The 18,537-nt window shown below is 43.6% G+C and overlaps 2 protein-coding genes across 3 annotated transcripts in view; both read right to left on the bottom strand.

Annotated features, from left to right (window-relative positions):
• PHLDB1 (pleckstrin homology like domain family B member 1) overlaps nucleotides 1-1,047 on the bottom strand; it is a 142,259-nt gene extending 141,212 nt beyond the window's left edge. The window contains exon 1 of the mRNA XM_048827297.2: nucleotides 111-1,047. The gene's annotated coding sequence lies outside the window, so the exon portion shown is untranslated. The remainder of the gene's footprint in view (nucleotides 1-110) is intronic.
• Nucleotides 1,048-1,162: 115 nt separating this feature from the next.
• Nucleotides 1,163-18,200, bottom strand: ARCN1 (archain 1 coat protein complex I subunit delta). 2 transcript variants are annotated; one of them, XM_048827307.2, is made up of 10 exons: nucleotides 18,051-18,200; nucleotides 12,725-12,988; nucleotides 11,629-11,808; nucleotides 11,166-11,371; nucleotides 9,946-10,110; nucleotides 8,571-8,736; nucleotides 7,032-7,179; nucleotides 6,508-6,616; nucleotides 5,309-5,513; nucleotides 1,163-3,172 (listed from the first exon to the last, which is right to left on the bottom strand). In XM_048827307.2, exons 1-10 carry the CDS (start codon nucleotides 18,051-18,053, stop codon nucleotides 3,083-3,085), a joined length of 1,536 nt encoding a protein of 511 aa, XP_048683264.1. In that variant the 5' UTR covers nucleotides 18,054-18,200; the 3' UTR covers nucleotides 1,163-3,082. The 2 variants fall into 2 exon arrangements, with proteins under 2 accessions (XP_048683264.1, XP_048683265.1); XM_048827308.2 differs by lacking the exon at nucleotides 18,051-18,200 and adding an exon at nucleotides 17,611-17,872.
• Nucleotides 18,201-18,537: the final 337 nt, after the last annotated feature.

The following is an 18,537-nucleotide window of genomic DNA, read 5'->3' as shown; positions in this document are numbered from 1 at the left end:
AATACTCTATCAGTCACCTTTCTGGGTTTAATATTTCTTGAGTGGAATAACAGGTCCAAGACCTACACAAAGTAATTGCCATGGCCTCTCACAAGTCATCCAGGTCATACCTACATAGTAGAGCTAGCAGACATTGCTGGATGTGATTCTGCACATAACATATGGCAAGAAACAGTCTGGAAAGTGTTTGTTACAGGGAAGTAGTCATCCAATTCCGCTCACCAAAATGCAACCTGGAAAGATTCAATGACAGCAAAAATCCTTCATGAAGTTTCAGTCATTTTTTACTGTTTTTTTTTTTTAAAGGAAATAAGACAGAACTCTGAGATTCACAGATACTAAGGTCAGAAGGGACCATTATGATCATCTAGTCTGACCTCCTGCACAACGCAGGCCACAGAATTTCACCCACCACTCCTGCGAAAAACCTCTCACCTATGTCTGAGCTATTGAAGTCCTCAAATCGTGGTTTAAAGACTTCAAGGAGCAGAGAATCCTCCAGCAAGTGACCCGTGCCCCATGCTACAGAGGAAGGCGAAAAACCTCCAGGGCCTCTTCCAATCTGCCCTGGAGGAAAATTCCTTCCCGACCCCAAATAAGGCAATCAGCTAAACCCTGAGCATATGGGCAAGATTCACCAGCCAGATTCCCAGGAAAGAATTTTCTGTAGTAACTCAGATCCCACCCCATCTAACATCCCATCACAGGCCATTAGGCCTATTTACCATGAATATTTAAAGATCAATTAATTACCAAAATCATGTTATCCCATCATACCATCTCCTCCATAAACTTACTGAGTTTAATCTTAAAGACAGATAGATCTTTTGCCCCCACTGCTTCCCTTGGAAGGCTATTCCAAAACTTCACTCCTCTGATGGTTAGAAACCTTCATCTAAACTTCCCGATGGCCAGTTTATATCCATTTATTCTTATGTCCACATTGGTACTGAGCTTAAATAATTCCTCTCCGGTATTTATCCCTCTGATAAATTTATCACTCTTGCCCAGGAGCTGTCCCAATCCTGATTATTCCAATGAATTCCATGGAGCTGTGGTCACTTTTTTTGATATTACTGGCTCCCCCTATCTCCCAGAGTGTGTTGTGAACAAATCAAAGCCGAACCATTCCAGCACATGAATAGGCCAAAGCCTCGGCTGATTGCTTTTTATAATACTCTTTATTTGATTAAAGGATTTGTATTCTTTGTGTACACTGGAATGTGTTCTATTCCCTAGGTCATTATTATACAGGGTTACAAAACTTTTTTTTTTTTTTTAATATTACCCCCAAAGTAATTTAAGAAAAATGCTCCTTTGATGTTTGAAACTAAACTTGACTCCATTTTAAAATCATACAGACAAGCAACTCTTGAACACAACTGAATTAAGATTCATAGTCTACTTAACTACAGGACAGGATTTGCTTCCCCTCTCTCAGAACACATCACCCTCACATGGAAAGAACTGGAGTTATGTTTCCTCACTGATGCAATTAAGATAACACGGGAGAGACAGCTAACTTCTTTGGCAGACGACCCTACAAGCATTGGTGTGCACTTAGTCTGAAACAGGTGTTCTCGCGCTGGAGCACAGTGCACGAGTTTCTAGGACTTCCATGAGCAAGAAACTTCATTTCCTGTCACCCACAAACCAGCGAAATAGTTATGTTTGGATAGAACCATGAGGCCTTGCTACAATGGTGGTTAGCAAGGTTCCTTGTTGAAGTTGTGCGATCAGCCAGGCACAGCTCAGATGTAGTCAGGCTGAGACCACCTCCCAATATCATCAAAAATGGTTCTAAAGAAAGTAGGTGAGAAATGTTTTAAGTGAGGACAGGGTAGACAATGCTATTCCAGCTAGTCAGAGAGGAAACACCTTTTCTATGGTGCAAGGGAGTGTGGCTGTGTGCAGCCCTCGCACCACAGGGCAAACTTAAAGCACTACAGTACATTTGACTTTTACCTGAAATCTCTGTGCTGCAACCAAGGGTTCCCTTCTCCTACTCCATCAGTAAGTGCCAACACTTGGCTCTCCTTGGCTCTTACGTGGGCCCAAGCAGACTTACCCAAGCATGAATATGTCAGAGTAATTCAGACCTGTTTATCGGGTTGAACAAGGCAGGCTCCATACCCTTTTACAAGCTGCGTCTAGGAAGGGCGAAGATGCATACTGGCAGGTATGGGGGCTCAATTTACTGGGGAAGATTCAAATGGATCAAGAAAGGCAACAAAGATTGTTCACTTAAACCAGGCAAAATTATTTCAAGCATCTGGCCTAGGGGCTACACCAAACAGTGACAGGAAATTCCAGCAAAAGTGAGTAGTTCCAGGTGCCCCCCGCTTCTGCAGTTTGAACCAGTCAATTCAGAAGCTGCATGCTCTCTGCCAGCTGGAAGACAACTCTGCTCTAACTCACACCAAAGGCACATGGGCTCACTGTGGGAGCTGGCCCAAGTGCAGGTCCATCACCAAGAAGCAGAGCTGAACAGGCAGCAAGTCAGGAGTACAGGTAAAGGGAAGGAACAGGTTTACTACAACCACCCAAAACCTCAGCTTTAAAACTGAGGCCTAGTCTGATCAGCTTATCCCATTCCCAAGAGAAAGGGATCCAGCAGGCATAATGCCCATGTATAGAATATTTTAATGCATATTTGAATCCATGGAAACAAGTGCTGGAGGCAGGGGATAAGTTAAAATTGCAACAATCATAACAAAAGAAACAGAACTCTTGATATACTAAAAAGGAAGAGAATGAGGTGTAGTTTCATTCTGGCATTGAGCTAAGTAGCCAGCTTTGTGGGAGAGAGGAAGGGGAGGTATCAAAGCCAGGATTTCTCAATGGAGATCCTGCTTTACTGATGGCCAGTACAATCTGCCAAAGAAATTAGCAGCCTTTCCCCCATACGATCATGTCAATTCTCTGCCAAAGAATGCCCGTGACCCAGGAATACTGCAGTTGGGCAGACAGAGCCGTGTGTCCTAGCAGAGAGAGGGCTGCGGCGTTCCAGACATTCAGAATAAACTTCAGCCTTTTTTTCTTTTAATTTAAAAAATTCATTTGTTATTCCCTGCTGCTGGTGTTACAGGATTTCGTATTTGTCCACCAAGAAGGTGGTCTCCGTGGAAAACCTTACAGGGCTGTTCCCATCTACCTGGGTCACTTTGGTAACCTGTGGAGATAACACACACAGTTAGTTCAGCACTTGATATTCTACCTCCAAAACACAATTAAGCAGAGGATTTTCAGTTCACACCAGGACAACAAAGGGGTTGGGGTGGCTGGGCACATCATCTCTGAACCACAATGTCAACTTCAGCTTGAGATCCTAAGTAAGAAGAGTGTGGTTCTCAGCTGTCCTTAGAGGACAAGGATCCAGACAGTTACCTCATTTAGGATAACAACTAAGTCTCTGCTCAGAGCACCCTGGACAGAACTGAACTGAATTGTGGCTTCTGGTTAAGGGTCAAGGAGGAGAAAGGTCACACTGCAGCTGCTCATTTTGACCAAGCAGGTAGATAATTAGCCTTCAGTTCCCCATCCTGTGACTGTTTACCCCACCCAAACAAGCCTTGACATTAAGACAAAGGGAATTTTCATTTGTTTCAGGTGATCTATCATCCTTCGCTTTCCACCCCAGAACACTTCTCAAACACTTTGATAAATGGATTGCTTTAGCCACCATCTCATGAGGACAAGCATGACTAATGCTTAGGAGAGGCACTGAGGAAGAAATCCAGATCCAACTGAAATTGCAGGGCAAGTTTTAGAAAAGCTGAGTGGAATTATCTGAGATGGAATTTGGCCAGGATACCAGCACTAATGCCCTAGCTCATGAAAAATATCTTTAACACGGGTGCCTAGGAACTGTCTCTCTTATGAAGGAGATGGCAGCATAACGTCCCTAACATCGGGCTGTGTGCACTTACAGAGGGCTGGTCTACACTACTGCAGTAAACAGATCTAACTTACACAACTTAGAATGGATATAGAATGGCTTCCGTATGAGGAGAGGTTAATAAGACTGGGACTTTTCAGCTTGGAAAAGAGGCGACTAAGGGGGGATATGATAGAGGTCTATAAAATCATGAGTGGTATAGAGAAAGTAAATAAGGAAGTGTTATTTATTCCTTCTCATAATACAAGAACAAGGGGCCACCAAATGAAATTAATAGGTCGCAAGTTTAACAAACACAGGAAGGTGTTTTTTCACGCAACGCACTATCAACCTCTGGAACTCCTTGCCAGAGGGTGTTGTGAAGGCCAAAACTATAACAAGGTTCAAAAGGGAGCTAGACAGATTCATGGAAGATAGCCACTGATGGACCTATTAGCCAGGAATGGTGTCCCTAGCCTTTGTTTGCCAGACTCTGGGATTGGGTGACAGGGCATGGATCACTTGATGATAACTTGTCTGTTCATTCCCTTTGGGGCACCTGCCATTGGCCACTGTCAGAGGACAGGATACTGGGCTTGATGGACCTCTGGTCTGACCCAGTATGGCCGTTCTTATGTTCTTAACTTCAGGTACGTGAATAACGTAACTGAAGTGGACGTAGTTAGATCCACTTACCACTTACCGCTGCACTGTGTCGATGGGAGAGCATGTCCCATCAACTTCCCTTACGTACACTAATCGATGGGAGAGTGCTTCCCCGTCAATTTAGCGTGTCTTCACCAGACCTGCTAAATCAACACTTGCTGCATCGATTGGAGCAGTGCAAACGGGGCAAATATGCCCTGATTCACCACAACCACCTCAGGTAGCACTTAACCATTTCGTGGAAGATTCCCATTTAGTGCTAATCTAGCCCCACCTCCCTAACTTGAGAGATCTGAGAAACCACAGCACAAGCCATCCTCATTACTGCTGCCTATCTTTCAGCAGTGCCAGGTGGGAATAATGTACTGGGCTGAAGGAAGAGTAGCCTCCATTCAACTCGCAAGGGCTGAAAAGCAGTGAGTGGGAACTGCAGCAATATAAAATGAAGAAGCTACTCTTGGGGAAGATCCAGCAGAAAAAGATTAAGAGAATCTGTCTGAGAAGAGAATGGTGCAACAGGGTGTGTGGCAGAGCAGCCAGCAAAGGGAAGCAAGGGCTGGACGGTATCAGTATCAGGACAGCTCCAGGAGTATCAGTGACACAGGTGAGTGGGTGCTACGAACGCAGAGCCAAACACCTGTCCACAAAACAATTAGTGTGCCACTGCGACTGTTCATTCTGAGGACTGCAGTGCATTGGGCTTCTAGGCAGAGCCTCCCAAGCTCTGCACCAGAAGGACACATAAGAAGTTGGGGGTGGCCATACCTGTATGTTGCAGTAATTCTTTTTGGAGATGAAGGAGACTTGCACTGGGAAGAAGTCATTGGGCTGCCCGGCTATGCTGAACTCCAGGCTGCCACTCTTGTTTTTGGCATCTATCATTGGTAAGCACCATTCAAGGAGATTCCTCCTGCTGTCATGGCGATACTCCCCATCAATCTCTCCAATCACTGGGGCGCCAACACTGGACCTATAGCAGGGCAATAAGGAGCTGCTCATTTGCACACAGGTTAAAGACACACTTGTAACAGCCCCAAAGGGGACAGCTCAACTCCTAAAAGCTCTCCAAGAGCCATGGGAAGGGCCCCACCAAATTCACGGCCATGAAAAATGCATCACGGACCATGAAATCTGATAATTGTCTTGTGTGCGCTTTTACCCTATACTATAGCGATTTCAAGGGGGAGACCAGTGTTTCTCAAATTGGGGGTCCTTACCAAAAGGGGAGTTCACAAGGTTGTCTTAGGGGGTCACAGTATTGCCACCCTTACTTCAGAGCTGACTTCAGAGCTGGGTGGCTACAGAGAGGCAGCTGTTGGCCAGGTGCCCAGCTCTGAAGGCAGCGCCTCTTCCAGCAGCACAGAAGTAAAGCTGCTGACTGAGGGCCCAGCTCTGCAGGCAGCAGCGCAGAAGTAAGTGTGGCAATACCAGACCGTGCCACTCTTACTTCTGTGCTGCTGCTGGCAGCAACTCTGCCTTCAGAGCTGGGCTCCCGGCCGGCAGCCGCCGCTCTGCAGCTGCCCAGCTCTGAAGGCAGCGCTGCCGCCAGCAGCAGCACAAAAATAAGGGCGGCAGTACTGCAGCCCCGCTATAACCACCTTGCAACACCTGGAACTCCTTTTTAGGTCAGGATCCCTACAATTACAACACTGACATTTCAGATTTAAATAGCTGACATCATGACATTTACAATTTTTAAAATCCTACGACTGTGAAATTGACCAAAATGAACCGTGAATTTGGTAGGGCCCCAACCATGGGTGAGGGAGGGAGAACAGTCAGTCCGCAAAGGGTAAGAGAGGCAGTCACAGCTCCTCAGATGGGGGAACAAGACAGCACTGGATTTACAGCAGACACATGCATTTCATATGAATGCCATCCCCATGATTGCTGGAAAGGGAAAGAACCTACAGGATATTTACAGGTACTTGCTGACTCCAGCCCCATCCCCAAATCCTACTTACGGCAATGGGATTGTGATGACCACATCATTCAGTTCTAGGCTCTCCTCTTGCAGCTCATATTCAATGTTAACGTCACAACCATTCCCACTTTCTGACGGCCAGCAGTTAACTAAGGGTACAAAATCGCACACTGGATCATGTGACATTGTTCTATAGGAACAGGCCTCTAGAGAAAGACACACTTAGAAAAATGCAGGACAGCACTGAATGAAGGAGGAATAGTCATCAATATCAATCACACTCAAGAGCTGCCAGCCCACTTGACTGAGTTGCAGAGCAAGAAACTCAGTATCATCTAGCATTACTGAAAATGGCTGTTGACTGGCTAAAGTGATTGTTACAGAGGGAAGAGGCACTAAAATCATGTCTTCCCTTGGATAATATCAAAGAGTAAAACATTCTGCTGAAGGCAGAGCCTGCTGTAGCAGATGAGTTGTCATTTCCTATCCAAGGCCAATCACAGCTTCTTCAGCCCAGGCTCCAGTATCCTACCTTAAGAATGCCACATGCATGCTTTCACTCACTTGTCAGTGGAATGAAAGACTCTTCTGTGGTCTGCAACCTCCATTTCAGCACCCCCACATCACTGTTAATGGGGAATGATTTCTCTGGGTTCTTCAAGCCAATCAGAGATTCAGCAGTAAAAAGTTTCTTGTCCACATTTGGGTGAGTCTGAAATGAAGGAGATGGGAACACACAGACTGGGTAAACTGTTCATTGTTTTAGCTTTAACTCAATGGAGAGCACAAATTTGTCCAGGTAATATTGTTTCTTGTGAGGTGCTCCTGACCACACATGAATTCCTTTGCCAGGGAAAAATGCCGACTTCGAAGTGTTACAGGATCTCAGTTGCTGGGCAATCCAGAGTTCACTCCAAGAAACAGAAGGCCAGTTTACCAAAAAGTTTCATTTAGCCTATTTCTCCAATGCTTTCCTTTTAAAGGGGATTCTAGCAGATAAACTGGGGCTGACATTTAGGTTTTTATAAAATAAGTTTTAATGAAGCTTGAGATCATCAGGAATATTTCCACTTAAAAATAAATTCAAACTGAAACTTATTTTTAAACAAAAGAACAGCCCCCTGCCTCCTGCAACTCGGTGGAACAGACTAGACACTAGTGAAACTCTTTTCCTTGACCAAATTCAGATAAATGCAAAAGTTAAACCATCTAAATAGGGAAAATTAACACTTGGATTATAAAAAACAAGTTTATTATACTATAGCAATAGATGTGTGCAGCTATTTCAGCAAAGCCACTTTTTGGTGATTAGCATCTAAGTTATATTGGGAGGAGAGAAGCTGTCACTGCCACCTGACTCTTCCTGGAGCAGCAGGTGCTGGAGTGTTGAGGAAGAATTCTCAGCCCCCTAGGAAAGTGATATCCTGGGAAAGTCCATCACTGAACACAAGACCCTCTGACCAATTAAGCAGAAGCACTACCGAGTTTGTAGAAGTTCTAATGATGGCCATGACACAGGGCATATGAAGTGGGGAAACCTTCAGGGCTCTGCAAGCACATGGAACCACGTGGAGAGAGGAAAGGTTGAACATGTGACAGTCTCCTGAGTTTACAATACTGACTGTAGCCCAAAAGCTGTGGTTCTAGAGACCGTCTCTGATATTAAGAGCAATGACAACAGCAAAAGTAACTGGGAGAATAAGCAGTCTTCTGATTGATTAAATCATTTTTCATTGGCTGAGAGTAACTTGATACAAACATTCTCTTCCTTACAAAGGAAGCTCTCATGATATAACTAGTGTCAAGCAACACACTGGGACTGTTGCAAAGTCCAAGTGAAATCAAGTGTGCGTCAATATACATCACAGGATAGATAAGGCTGTGGGAGCATGATAAGTGTAAGGAACTGTAGTTTTCAAGTTAACTTGAGTCTTTTGAGCATGAGATTTAGCTGTTTATTTGTGCTGCACTTATATTTACTGTAACTGTGTGCTATTTTCCACTGTATCTATTGGGAGAACTTGGATAAAAATATACAATACAGTGCTGCTACCATCCACGACAGAAGCATGTACGGAAGCCAGGACCATCAGCCAGCCTTACCTGTAGCTGTACCCCCTTCTTGTCTTCATTTTCTACATGGAGGCGAATCCGGGCAAACTTTTCATCTAAGATCCTCAGCATGATCATGCCATGCAGCTCCATGTTCTGTAACCCGCCATCACGGCCACAAGTCAAGGAAATCTTCTCCTCTATTTTCATATGCACGCTGCACAGAAAAGAAAGCCCAATACACACCAAATGCCCTGGTTTGACAGGCAAGATGGTTATTTCCTCCCTTTAAGATCTGACAGGGACAAACTAAGTTTTTAAAAGGGTGTCCAAGAAGATGATGTCATAAAAAGAATGATCCAGAGCAGAGTGGTGCAGAACAGAATTATGGAAACATGCTCTTCTGCTCTAAACAGATTCACACAGAAGACACTAGAATCAACTGAGTGTGGTATAAGTCTCGAACAGATGAGAGCCTAAATACAGAACCCTGGCTCTTCTTCTGCAGAAAGCTCAGGCAGTTTTCAAAAGAAAAAGCTAGACACTGGGAGGAATTCTACATTTTACCTTAAAAACAAAGGGACACCTTTGGTGCTTCAAAAGACACTAAGCGAGTTTATGTACTGCACTGCCAAGCTATTCTATTCAGAACAGAACAGAAAACATGTAGGCAATATGAAACTTGTCTAGAAAGGAGAGCAGCCCTGGTCATGTTTCACTTAATCTCATAAAACTGGTATGTCATCTCTAATGGGAGCAGATGGCTCTGTGCTCCAACATGGAAACTAGAAATGTGCATACATGTACTCTAACTAGCAATTAGTCAGGAACTCTTCAAGACTCCACCAACACTCAGAGCAGGGAAAGCAGATTTCTGATCCAGCCACCTCGATACTTGGTATCTGCTGACAAACTGAGAAGTCCCAGACAAAAGCAACAAAAATAGTTAAGGAGTCAGAGGAATGGAAGTATGAAGAACTATTACAAACTCTGTATAGTTTAGCTAACAGCAGATGGGGGAGGTGGGAAGACAGCTGTCTCAAAGTATCTGAAGGATACAGACACCAGGAAATGAGAGTATTGGGAGAAAGGGAAAAATTAGGCTGGATATTTTAAACGAAAATTCAAAAGGGTAACATTTCCAAATCACCTAACTGACTTAAGAGCATGAGTCCCAATAGCTTTCAATGAGATTTATGCTCCTAACCACCTAAGTCACTTTTGAAAATGGGACTTTGCCTAAATGAATTCAGAGCCTCTTGAAAATTTTACACAAGAGCTAAAGGTCAGCATGTAAGAACCGAATGGTGGGAAGAAATCTATTTTATAAAATAAAGTGAAGAGCTTTGACAGATCTAAAAGCCATCACTGGAGCCTGCAGTCACACTGAAAAGAGCATCCTCTTACAGCCCAGGACAATACCTACCTCTCCATGTTAATAGGTGGAGCGAGAACCTTGGCTGCCTCTGAGGAACGCTTGCCTACAGAAGAGGTCATGATATTTTCTCCTTCTGATTTCAGCTTGTCCACAAAGTTGTCCACCTCTTTCCCTTTAGCTCCAAGCTTCAAAGCCTTACTGGGACCTGATGGTCTAAAGAACAAAAATAAGATGTAAGCATCTATCCAACAATTATGGTAGCAGATACAAACTTTCCACAATTTTTTCACATCATTACAATTGGACCATTCCATCATCGCAGCTTTTACTTTTTGAACCCTTTTCAAGACACGTTAGGAATAGAAAGGATAGTCTTGTGGGTAAGGTACTGAACTGGGACTTAGGAAATCTGGATTCTGTTCCCAGCACTGCCAATTGCTCTGTGACCTTAGGCAAGTCATTTAATCCATACCTCAGTTCCTCATCTGTAAAATGGGGATAGATCTGTGAGGTAGGACAGTATAATTTTATCTGTCAGGTTAGATTCGTTAATGTTATGAGGCACTTGGAAACGGTCGTGGTGAGTGCCACAAAAACTCCTATACATAAAAAGGGCAGTCTAGAGAGCATGTGATGGCTGCGACAAGCATGGGCAGCAATTTAGGCTGTTAGAAGAACAAGTACAGATCCACCCAAGGTCAGAAGAGAGGTTTCTGCTTTATGAAAATTCTCAATACTGCTTTAAAACAACCCAGTGGGAGTATCCAGCATTTTTATTCCACTCAGCAGCCGCATGCACAGAAGCACCATGATTACTAGAAAGCTGCAAACATGCAGAATCATGAGGTAAAGTCAAAGCTCAAGACATCCAAAATACATGTTAGCTGGTAGAAAAACTCAAACTTAGCTAGAAGAAACTGACATATGCACAAAGTAGTAGAGAGCACTAGCGCACACCCACTGTCCATGGGTACCTCCCTCACTTACATATTGTGCATTTTTTAACATCCCTCTAGATCATTTAATTTCAGTTGTCTAGCAAAGCAGTTAATCAGCAGAACAACCTAAAACTGGACTCTCATTTTCACAAACAGTCCACAATATCTTTTCTCTTGTTGATTGATGCACTCTGTCTTAGAGCCCTGCACCGGACCATTTTAATCCGGCTCCCACTATTACAGCAACAGATCCTGCGGGACCCCAATCCTGATGTAGGAATCTACACTAGTCCCAGGTAGGGCTCTAGTCTACCTGAACCAGTTTCATACCTGGCTGGTGCTGGTGCTACTTTGGGCTTCTCTGTTTCAATAATGGTCTCTGTGATCATGGCTGCAGTCGTGCCCCCAGACACAGCCGAGCTGCCAAATCCACCGAAGCCTGGAGCTTTTTTGCCCTGTCTCTCTGCATCCCTTCGGGCCTGCTGCAACTCCTTGGCTTTACGGCGCATTTCAGCCTTTGCCTCACGCTCTTGAGTCTAGAGGAAAAAGATCAGAGACTGACTAGACCTTTAAGACTTTGCTCTATTCCGTGCATTAATCAATAAAAGAAAGAGGAGATGAAGGCAGGACAAATTTATTTTAACATTTTGTAAACAATTTGATCTGAAGAATTAAGGGTTATGATCAAACCTGGAACAAACAGCAACTTCACAGTACAAAAAGCAGTAATTCCTGGACACACGACAGACTATTTCATTTCAAACAACTAAGACATGGAATGGCTCTGCCCCACCTCTCTGACTGCTCGGAACACCTTCTCTTCATGTGAGTCCATCTCTGTGAAGGTCCGAATTTGTGCCAGGTTTACGTTCTCACGGTAGCCCAGGGCAACAATTTCATCAAAGGCAAAAATCAGGTCAAAGCAGTGCTCAGAGATCTCGTTCTCCTCCAGAGCTCGGCAATATTCAGGAATCTGGTTAGGGAGAATAATTAAAGAAGAGTCTCCACAGAGGAAGAGAAGATGACTACCTCAGCAAACCCTCCTACCACATGTACAGGGTGAATTCATCCCTGTGCAGAGATTTAGCAGAAGGCCTATGCACTACTTACATTCTATTTTTATGGTGTGAGACTTAAGAGGTGCTGCGGCTTCGTGTAGGATCTGCACTGGGGTTAATTTCAACCAAAGGCATCACTTCTGTAACCCTCCCCGCCTCACCTGGCCCCAAAATGCCACCCCAACACTGTCTATTTAAAGCCATTAACCAGTCATTGCTTTTTTACACTGCTTAATAGGCAGATTGAATGTCACTATTAAAGCATGCACTTTTAAGACTAACTTTAAATATAATATTCTATTTGAGCTACATTTTAACAGAAGCCTGAACAGGCAGCAGATACTAAGCTGTGATTTCCAAGAGTTCCCCTGGCTGTATCTGGCTGACAAACAAAGCTTTATACAGACAATACTATGCAGATAGATTTTTGCAGTAGGAGTACTACTATAGCAATTGCATACAGTAAATTAAATCCACTCTACTTATTTATTTTGTACAACTGGTACAAAAGTTTTGTTTATAGCACTACATACTTGTTAACAAATACTTAATTTACTGAAGGATTGGGCTGTTTTGGTTTAAATCTCATTGATTAACTCAAAGCCAGAGACTTCCTCCACATGTGTCTCAGTCAAGGAATAGTGCAGAAGCTTATGGAATCACACTCAATGATTACTTCCGGGTCACTAATGGACCACAGGAGATCAGATTCTATTATGAGGCAGTAGATACAGTAGTAATAGCTCTCCAATACAGCACTCTGTAACATCATTGCTTCAATACAAAATTCAGATGATCTTGTCCGAAGTAAGCTTGGAATAAAGTCCTTACCACTCTAGAGAAGAGCCGGAGTGTTTCTAGATCTTCCAGGATATTGCTGTTTTTGGTGGTGATCAATACCATATACAGCTTCTCCATTGGCTGATATACATATCGCACACTCTCTGTCTCCACAAACGTGTGTTGTTTCCCAGTGTTCATAAGTTTGGGGAAGGCTGCCAGCAGCCCCTCAATGCGGGTTCGAGTCATCTCCACGAACTGCCGAGAAACTATGGCCTTCCCTGCCTTTGTGCAGACGGCTGCCGCCAAGAGCACCTATGGGGAATACAAGCAGTGGTTAGTTTAATTCATCAAGCAAACAGATTTTCTGAGACTAGACAGTCTCACAAAACCTTTGAGATAACGTTAATTGTCTATGTAGGTGAAACTCTGGTCAGAGACCATATATTCACGCTCATCTGTATAGTGCCTAGCATACTTAGTGATAAACAAAAAACATTTTCATGAACATGTATATTTTTCATCCATGCTTCCTCTTAGCATGGCGAACAGAATTTTTCAAGGGGGAGACCCACTTCTGTTTTTGGTGCTCCTCCCATTCCCACGTTCAGAGCTGACATAGCTAAGCTAATTCACAGACTAGTTTTAACACAGAGGTAGGGTACAGTAAAATCGCAAAAGTGTTCTGAACACTTAATAATGCACAAGCACACAAAAAAGGATCTCAAATGCTACTTGCTAGAGTAGCAAAGTAAGTTATACATTCCATTAACATTGTCTTCAGTGAGGCTACTAATAGTTCAATCACACCAAAAGATCACTTGCCAATGGGAAGGGCAAGTGTCAGAACACAGCTACGAAAACATTAACCGCCTGCAATGCCTTCAAAGTGCTTTGGCCATTATTAAAATGATGCTACCTTTTCCATAGATAAGCTTGTTTAAAAGGGACATTTATGGAGTTTAGGCCCAAAATGTAGCCTTTGAGGAAAAATATAATATTTTTACCACATCTACTACAAACAGAAAGGATTTAATGAGATTTCTTTTAAAGGTTCTTTTCACCAAACTTGATTTTCTTAAATGATATTCCCAGGTGGTACTGGAAACCCACACTGGAACATCCTGTAGTTGTAGTAGAACAAACACAGAGCTCTGAATGTTATCATGAAACTGACAAGCCATGTTTTATTGGCCAAACTGAGTAACACGCAAAAAGTAATCCAAACGCAAAGATACTGAAAAGTAAGGTAGAATTGTTTTAAATTCTATTTTAATATAAACATTAAGAACAAATGAGGAAATGCTTTTAAATTTAAATTTTTCTTTTCACATTATCCCTTTAAAAAGTCAATTGATAACACATTTATGCTAATAAAATATTAAACATATTAATTACTGTTCATTGAGCATCTCTTGGGCTTTTCATAGATGTTATCACATTAATGAAATTCAAAAGTAGTGAGACGGATGCCAATTTATCTCTTATAGTTCTATCAGTCTCCTGCAGCTTCCTATCAAATAATTTCTCTCTAATGGAAAAAGATTACCATAACTTCTCAATTGAATTGTTTAGCCATACAAGGCAGATTCTGTTGAAGTCTCACAAAGATGTTGCTTCTTTATTTTGAGCTCTTTGTTAGTTAAGCAAATAGTGCAATTATCAAATATAGACAAATTTAAGACCCTTTGCCAAAATATGCTCATAACCACACATTGCACAAGCTACTCATAGCTGGACATAATGCTTGGATGCCTTGATGAAACTGATTAAACCCCATCCAGACAGCAATGTCCTTACATTAAACCAACAACTCAGAGAGTAATGCAAGTCCATGGTATGGACAGGTTAGAAGTGAGCCTCAGGCTCCCACCATTGCCTAGTAGGGACTCAGAGCATGGTGCTGGACAGTCCAAATGCACCAAGCATACTTACTGCATCACTCACAATTAATGCCCCCCTTTAAAGGGGCACTTCTGTATGAGGGACTGGCAGCCTTTTTGGAGATGGGATCTCCCATCAGATGAAGCAAAGGATTGTGAATGGAAAGCAAGGACAGGACTGAAAAGTTTACAGCCTTCAACTTTCCTAGGATGGCTGAGTCTGACCTACTATCACTTGAATGAGACAGTAAACACACACACAAAAGAACATGAGGCTACACTAAAGAAGACAGCCTTAATATTCTTAAAAGGCCTTTAAACTGTACAGGCAGTTTACCTAGGGGAGTAATCACAGGTTATTGTATGCTTATAAGGTACCACAGATCCTGTAATTGACACTATGCCTCTGATTCAAGAGCTACCACTTTGGAAGCAAAGACTGATTATGTGTCATTGCTTCATCCCAATCACTGACAACCCAAACAGAACAGCTTATAGGACTGTAAAAAGGGCATGTGTGTCAGGTTTGAGCATATTCCACTGTTCAGTCACACCATGTGGTTTTGGACATTGACCTGTTAGTGTTTATTCGATGTACATAGTACTTCAATAACCGTGTCAAGAGAGGAGATTCAGAAAAGTTAACAGCATCCTCAGTCCCTACTCTGCAAGGATCCAGAGTATGAAAATACTGTTTTACCATATTAAATGTCCCAGTGATCTGAGTAATCTAAGACTACTAGATCAAATATTTCAAGAAATTCCTATGCTGAACTATTACATATGGCAAATCTTGTTTGTAACTTAAAGACAGAATACGTTAGCAAACACCAGTTTCAGTTGTTTGGATTTCTTTAAGTAGACGTAACTAATACTACAAACATGCCACTTGAATATTCAACTAGTTTTTAAAAGGATGGCTTTATTTATTAATCGACAATTTTGTTACTGGGAGGACAGTATCTTCTGGGCGGAGAGAGCACATTACACACACACCACATTATAAAAAAAAAGATAAATTTTCAACCTGCCATAACAATTCTTTTCAGACTACTAATTTGTGAAAGCAAGGGATAAGTCTTTTTAAAGGTACTTAAAATCCGTATTCTGCTATGCAAACAATTAACTCCTTTGGACAGAGGACAAAAGTTAAATTAGGTATTCCTGGTTTGGAACTTGTTTTAAAAGTACATTGTTCTTAGCTTCCCTAAATTAAGTAAAGCATTTTCCCAGCAATAAAAGGTTATAGCAAAGCAATTCCTTGTAGAAGGAGCCGTGAAATGTGAATAGTGAAAAATTATATCAAACTAATACTCAATCACTACCCGATATTTGAGTAGAAAGGATTTGAAATAATCTATGAACCTGAAACAGGGATTAAGTTATACAGCACTTGATTTTGATGCATTACACATTTTGCTTACTAAGAAAAGGTTCAAATTACTTCAATTTTTTTTCCCATTAGTACAAATACTTTTTCCCATTAAATTCAAAGATCACAAAAATAGCTTGAGGGAAGAACAATTATTCAAAGGAGCAATCCCAAAAGTTAATGTCCTTTTAAATTAAGCTGTCCTTTTGTGTATATTATCTCATGCTGCACTTTGCTTGCTAGATTGTCATGACTTGTTAAATGAACTAGAGGAAAATTTGACAGGTTGTAATTAAAAATCTTTTCTCTGATCAAATCCAAGTTATTTCACCACCTCCAACAGGGTACGAAGCTGTTTTAAATCCATTTACTAATTTATTGAGCAATGTAAGCAAATTACACACTGTCTTTGGTCACAAAAACCACACGCTTGAAACTGTGTACAAGCCATGCTACTACAAAGGAAGGAGAGTGAAATGTGATTTACTGCAATTAGGAGCCAAGCTAGCCTCTTTACAATACAAATAGCTACTATACCTGAGTTCATAAAAAGAGAAAATAAAATAATTGCGTACCAGTTTCAAATCCCCTGCACGAAGCAAGATGGGTAACAATTTGTATAGATCGAAGTTCAAATACAGATCACATAGCTCTTCTAATATGTTTGTACAAACTCTGGATTAATATTAAACTATGGGACTAGTAATTCTGCATGCCCAACTTGCCATGCCTTAAAGGAACCTGATTTTCAGAAAGTGCAAAATAACCATTCTCTGAAAATAAGGTACCTTCAGTTGAGCACTCAAAGTCCATGTTTAGTTTTGAAAACGTTGGCCATGGACTATATAAAGAAACCAACATAAGTGCATTTTCTATAAGGACAGGGATCTGAGGTCACAACAGGATTGTAAGGACAACTGAATTCTTTCCCCAGACCTGTCATTGATTCATGTGATTTTGTGCAAACCACTTAACTGCTCTGTACCTCAAGTTTTACCAACCTAAAATTGAGATAATATCTACATCACAGGGTTGCTATTGCCTGTAAAGTACTGTAAAAAAGCATGTATGATAATACTGTAATTCAAACAGCCAATTTTAATCAACTGTATATATAGTCATGATATTATATATGCATATATACACACGGTCCATTTGTCTCATGTATGGCAGGAAAAAATACTAATATTTTGCATTTCTATAGCACTTTTCATCTGTGAAATCTAACTGCTTTACTCAATATTCAATACTCTCACATCAATATAATTATATTGGTATACGTGGGGAAACAAATATACAGAGACAAAATAGCATGCCCAACGTTCACTCTGAGGGACAGCAATAGGAAGAAGACTACAAGAGTCCTGACTACAAACCCTGTGCTCCAACCAGAAGTTTTCAAACTCCGGGCCGCAGAGCACTTGCTGGTCACTGGTCCTCCTTGTTTTCAGCTGTCAAATTAGATTGAGATCCAAACCATACTAGTCTCTTTTTCCTTGTAAGCAGCTGCTGTCGTTGCTGCAGAGACCTTATGTGATCAAGAATGGGAGTGGAGGTCTGCACAATGCGGAACGGGAGGCAAAGTGCCCCCAAGACACCCCCTCTGTTACACGGGGGCTGGCTCCAGGAAGCTCTGGGAACCCTGCCGGAGAAGGCTGCTTTGCGAGGGGGCATAGGCGTACCTCAGAGGACCAGTCCCAGGTGCAGGCATGGCGGCCTGTCCCGGGTCCGTGCACGGAAGACGTAGGGGATCTCCGGCTGTAGCGGGGAAAGGCACGCACCGCTGCTGGGGTGCAGGGTGGCAGCCAGAGAGGCAGGTCCCACGCGAGGGTCTGAGAACTACGGCTTCAGCGACAACGAGACACAAGCCGGTGGGGAGCCCCGGGGCCTGAGACTCCTTGGCTGAGGGGACCAGTCTGTTTCCACGGAGCGGCCTCTGCGACAAGGCGCTAGGAAGGGGCACGAAGAGGCCTGGTACCCCCTTATTTCAGGGCTGGGCCCAGCTCCTCGCCCCCACCCCGTGCCCCACGGCCCAGCCTCCCGCGACCGGCTCAGGCCGGCCCAGCCACTCCGAGTACCCGCTACCCAGGAGGCCAGGCTGGGGATGCGGCCTGGTCCTTACCATGGCGGCGGAGCGTGTGTGCGGCCCGGCGCGCTCAGTCTCTCGCGGCCTCAGCAGCGGCCGCCGCGTCTCCCTCCAGCGGCCCCACAAGATGGCGGCGCCGAGCCACGTCCCCAGCCGGAAGCGCCGCCACGCAAGGGGGCGGGAGCGTCCTGCTCTTCCCCCGCCCCGGTAGGGGGCGCAGGTCTCGGGCCTTCCGCCTTGGCCCCCGTGGAGCGCTGGGTCCCGATGCGGGGAGGGCCGCGCCGCCTTCCCCGGCGTGGGGCCCTGCCTCTGAGCCGCATGCCGTCCCCCGTGCCTGGGGGGTTGCTGCGCCAGGGCCGCTCCCGGGTCTGCTTCCCACCCACTTCTAGAGCCAACTGCTCTAGACCAGCCCCCGCCCCAGGCCTCTCCGGCAGATGCCCCACAGCAGGCGAGCTGACCCCGTAGGGAGCGCTGGGCATGGCCAAGCCTGGAGCGAGGGCTTGTCGATGCAACCAGAGTGAAG

This window comes from Caretta caretta, chromosome 22, assembly GCF_965140235.1.
Source record: "Caretta caretta isolate rCarCar2 chromosome 22, rCarCar1.hap1, whole genome shotgun sequence".
Taxonomy (NCBI): domain Eukaryota; kingdom Metazoa; phylum Chordata; order Testudines; family Cheloniidae; genus Caretta; species Caretta caretta.
The sequence above is the reverse complement of the archived record's forward strand: the minus strand, read 5'-3'. Positions and strand labels throughout refer to the sequence as shown.